Consider the following 5,104-nt stretch of genomic DNA (forward strand, 5'->3'; position numbering starts at 1 on the left):
AATGGGATTTATACCCCGCCCTTCACTACCCAAAGGAGTCTCAGAGCGGCTTACAAACTCCGTTCCCTTCCCCTCCCCACAGCAGACACCCTGTGTGGTAAAAGAAGAAGAAGAAGAGATTGGATTTATACCCTCCCCTTCACTACCCAAAGGAGTCTCAGAGCGGCTTACAAACTCCTTTCCCTTCCCGTCCCCACAACAGACACCCTGTGAGGTAGGCAGGGCTGAGAGAGCTCTCTCAAGAACTGCTCTTTCAGGAACAGCTCTGACAGGACTATGGCTTGCCCAAGGTCACCCAGCAGCTGCGAGTGGACGAGTGGGGAATCGCAGATTAGAGTCCACACACTTAACCACTACACCAAACTAAGTTGAGGGGGACATGATAAGGGTTTGCATCAGGTGGAGGGAGTTGACCAAGAGAACATTTTCTCCCTCTCCCAAAAGACTAGAACTCGGGGCCATCCAATGAAGCCAATGGGCAGTAGGTTCAGGACAGACAAAAGGAAATACTTCTTCACACAGAGAGTGATTAAAATGTGGAGCCACAGCCCCTCTCCATAGCCTACAAGTCATAAGAACATAAGAACATAAGAGATGCCAAAGTTGGATCAGGCCGATGGCCCATCCAGTCCAACACTCCGTATCACACAGTGGCCAGAAATACCAGGTGCCATCAGGAGGTCCACCAGTGGGGTCAGGACATTAGAAGCCCTCCCACTGTTGCCCCCCCCCCAAGCACCAAGAAGACAGAGCATCACTTGCCCCAGAGCCCCTATCTATACCTTGTGGCTAATAGCCACTGATGGACCTCTGCTCCATGTGCTTATCTAATTCCCTTTTGAAGCCGTCCATGCTTGTAGCCGCCACCACTTCCTGTGGCAGTGAATTCCATGTGTAAAGGTCCTTCCAGTGGGGTTTGCTCCCCGGACACGTTGCGCTACACGTCTCTGATTTGTGCCTTGCCTCAGTGCAGTTCTCACATGAGCCTGTTTCCTGCCTCTGTCATCTTCTCCTGCCTCCTGGAAATGGCTTTGGCCTCTGACCTCTCTTTTGAGCCAGACACAGCCTAGGTTCATCCTCCCTCTTTGAGGTCACGCCTTCAGCCAGGTCTGTGTTGTTGTAGTCTCCGATGGACTGAATTCCTAGTTCTTCCTCTCCCAGCATTACAGCCACCTGTCCAAAAGTGTCTTCCTTCGCTTCTCCTTTTTCAAAAGAAGTTGTACCCATTGAGGCACGTGCTTTAAAGCAGAGGAATGCGATTGTCTAGTATTTGCGTGATTTATTCCGGATTGGGGCTAGCTGCAGAGTATTTGACAAAGAATGGTTGCAGAGCTGAGTTCCCGCAATGCTTTCCTTTTGGATTTGGAAGCACAGCTTCTTCACAGATGATCTTCCTGTCCTGACAATTCACCGTTAATCTGCAAGACTGCTTGAAATCTGTACTCAGTTCCTCTTCTACTATTCCGTTCGGGCAGGTCATGGTTACTGATGTTTTTTGTGCGGATCAGAAATGTTTGATGACATTTTGGTTTGCCTCAGGGTGTCTGTGGAGGGGAGGCAAAAAACCAAGATATGCTGGAACTAAGGCCAGGTTTCTCTCAGCGGAATCCCTCTCGGTTTAGTCTAATTGCCAGCCACCTTGTGTAATGACAAATGAATGGGGAAAATAACTACCAGCTAACACATCAGACATCTTAGCTAAAACTGATTAGTGTCCCTAGAAACTAAAAAGTGAAAAGAAATATGGTAGGGAGAGGCATAATTCCTTATAGCATTAGTTTGTCACCCAAATACATGAAATTTTTGGAAGACAGAGCTACCTTTATGCTGTTGTTTTTTACAGAGCTACCTCTACACTGTTGTTTCTACAGTTTAAGAAACCTTCTTTTTACACTCCTCTTCCCCAAAATTCCAAGCAAGGTGAAACCCTCAGCCCTCTCCCCCATGCACATACACATATATTGTCATTCCATCCTTAATTTCCAGTGTCACACTCTTTTTAAAAAATCCATCTTCTGGACAGTACTGCCTAAGAAACCTCAGATTTATTCTGGAATAAATCGGACACTGTAGAATTTAAAGAATTCGGGAGGTTTTATGTTGACTATTTTACAGAACAAAAGGACTTTCTCACATCTGGATTTTAAAAGCCCTGCTGTCATGTATTTTTGATGTATAGCCTCCCGCCATTCCATACTGAAAGCAAAGAGAAATAAACTGCACATTAAAAATATTGCCATATATTTGCATCAATGCAGGTCACATTGTTCAGTGTATGTTACACCACCAGACCCCAACTACTGCTCTGTGTTAAAGCGATGGATCAATATCCCCCCCCCTGCCAACACTGTCTGTAGGCTGTTCAAATTTTTTGTTACACCACCAGACCCCAACTCCTGCTCTGTAGATCAATATTACCCCCCTACCAACACTGTCTGTAGGCTGTTCAAATTTTCACACAGCTGATCTCTTGCAAAACCTTGTTCTGAAGGTGGAGATGAGGTTTTGCAAGAAACGTTTTGTTTATTTGTTTGTCTGGCTTTGCAACTCAGCTCTTTGTAAAGTGTTGAGGAAACCTTGCAAGATGAAGGAGCAAAACGCTTGATCTCAACTGGCATGAACACACTGAGCCACAAACGGAGCCAGGATCAAGGACCGAGAAAATACCCAAGAAGATTACAGGAAGAAGGGGGATCTAGCACACCTACTCACAACCCCTCCACTCAGGACAAATTATGTTTAGTTTAGCAGCACATTCATACCTCTGCTAAGCACACATTCATCTTTATATGCCCAGCCAGTCAATGCTCTTCATTTTCTAATGATTACTGCATTTTCTCCCCTACTTCAGAGAGCACAATTGCACCAACAGAGCACTTGATTCAGACGGATATATACAAATGTTATACTAGCTGCCGACTGTTTTAAAAAATCCTCCTCAGACCCCCATTTTGTTCTCCTAAAGCATCTTGGGTACAGGCCCAGTGGCATGATAGATGCTAGATTACCTACATGTTTTTAATGCTGGGACTTTAACCCTTGGCTTTCTGTATAGTCATTCAGGATACTTTGGGGGCTTTATCTGGCTAGGTTTTTCTACGGATATGTAAAGACAATTTTGGGGAGGCAAAACAAAAAGATGGAAACTGCTCTCATACTCCTCTATCCAGTTGCAGTGTCAAGATGCCACATTGTGTCTCTAAACAGCTCGATTTTAATCAAGGTCAATCTTTGGGTTGAAAAGCCCAACGGTACTCCAGGGCGGCCACATTTTTCGGTGTCAACATGCAGCCCTCCGAGAAATGGCTCTCAAGACCATTCCTTCTACCTTCAACAGAGCATTCAGTTCCAGCAATCAGAAGGGCCTTGTTTTCAGCCTCTCCATATGAACACTGCAAGGAGCTGATTTTATCAAAGTAGGGCAAACAGAGAGTTGACAAATCTAAATGAAACGGTCTCAAATGAGAGAGATATGCTGGCTCTACTCCCAAATTTGTGACTCATCAACCATTTGGCAAGGGGAAACCACTTGTTTTTGTTATGATTTAAGACTCCCCATTACTAACAGATTATAAGGAAAAAATATTATTGTATTTTTGTAAATTTAGAAACATTAAATATGTATCCGGATTTATAATAATTATTGGGGGGCTTTACGCAGAGTGTTAGGATTGCAAAATATCCCTTTTCAAAATGAGAGCTGGTTTCCACACTTCAACCTAGCTAATTTCTTTGTGTGTCTGCGTAGAAGGGACTTAAGAAACAGATAATAAAAAAATCACAGGCGGAAAGTGGCATATATATAAGCGCTCCTTAGAGAGATGTACCTTTTATGATTTCTAATTCCATTTTCTTTTAACATTATCCACCACGTGGATTTCAAGGTAAAAACCGGATCAAGCGAGAAATTGACTAAAACATTAAAATATTAAATTCTAACACCTTCAGATCATCCCAAGATAAATTTCGCTTTGCTGAAAACGTTTCCCCCTTTCTACGATCAACCTTTGACCAATTTTTCTCTATCTTTGCTTTGTTTTAAGGCAAACCGGAGCACAAGGCGCTGAGATAACTGCTTCTACTGGGAGAGAGAAAATGCTTTGAGTTTGTTCCCCCCCCCTCCACAGTAGGGAACCAAAATTCTCACCACTACAAACCCTCATGAAATTAGAATGTTCAGCATCCTCAGTTCTAGTTAATGCTGCTGACACGACAACCAAGTATTTCACAAGAAGGGACCTGCACAGCCAAGCCAGACACATCCCTCCAGACCCAGGGGAAGGATGGCCACCTTAATGAAAGTGAAAAGGCGCATCGGAGGAATGCCCTCGCTAGCAACCCCGGGCAGTGTTCCCTTGTGACATGCAACAAAATCCTCAATAGCAATGGACCCCAAAGGTATCTTCCCTCAAGCAAACATCTGTGCCTCCATCCTTGGACGGGCATTTACACCTTCATTGTCCACCAATTGAAAGTTACATCCCAAGATGTTGTTTTGAAACCCATAACTGCTGCGACTGGGAAGTGGGCTCTCAAGCCATATTTTAAAAAGGAAAACTACTCTGTAGCAGTGCCCTTCAAGAAGGGAAAGGAGAGGTCCTCATCTTGAAATGTTTGCATTAATTACCCCAAAGTGGGAGGATCAAATACAGGAATCCAAGCGAAGCACCAAGACAGAATAATGTGAATGCACAAGAAGAGGATGGAAAGGCATGAAGACGTTTGCCCCGAAAAGTTTGAGAAGAGGGGAAACAGAGTCTTACCACCAAATGGGGTAACCAGCTAAGATCTTTGCGTCACCGATGAGGAAAGCTAAGATTAATCCAAGCAGGTAGTAATCCATTAGTCCAGGTTTGGTGTTAGGGAGAAGACCGCTCTCCACAAAGTTTGCAGAAAAACATTTAAGGATAACAAGAAAAAAACACCCCCAAAACCACAGGTCCTTTCCACCCCCACCCCCCACCCACCCCTCATATGCCTGAACACCCAAAGGAGGCCCAGGAAGTCTCCTGGAGTGGAAAATGACTTTATGCGTTGTCAGAAATGCACCTCGGGGGAAAGCTTTTTCCCCCACCCACCCCTGGCCGATGATCTACTCAAAGCT

The 5,104-nt window shown here is 44.6% G+C and overlaps 1 protein-coding gene across 1 annotated transcript in view; it reads right to left on the bottom strand.

The window, feature by feature from the left end:
* The window catches only part of WNT3 (wingless-type MMTV integration site family member 3), a 67,091-nt gene extending 62,248 nt beyond the window's left edge, over window positions 1–4,843 (bottom strand). Inside the window, exon 1 of the mRNA XM_015428944.1 lies at window positions 4,764–4,843. Within this exon, the coding sequence (XP_015284430.1) occupies window positions 4,764–4,843 (80 nt within the window). The remainder of the gene's footprint in view (window positions 1–4,763) is intronic.
* Window positions 4,844–5,104: the final 261 nt, after the last annotated feature.

Source organism: Gekko japonicus, unplaced genomic scaffold (assembly GCF_001447785.1).
Source record: "Gekko japonicus isolate JY-2015 unplaced genomic scaffold, Gekko_japonicus_V1.1 scaffold776, whole genome shotgun sequence".
Classification (NCBI taxonomy): domain Eukaryota; kingdom Metazoa; phylum Chordata; class Lepidosauria; order Squamata; family Gekkonidae; genus Gekko; species Gekko japonicus.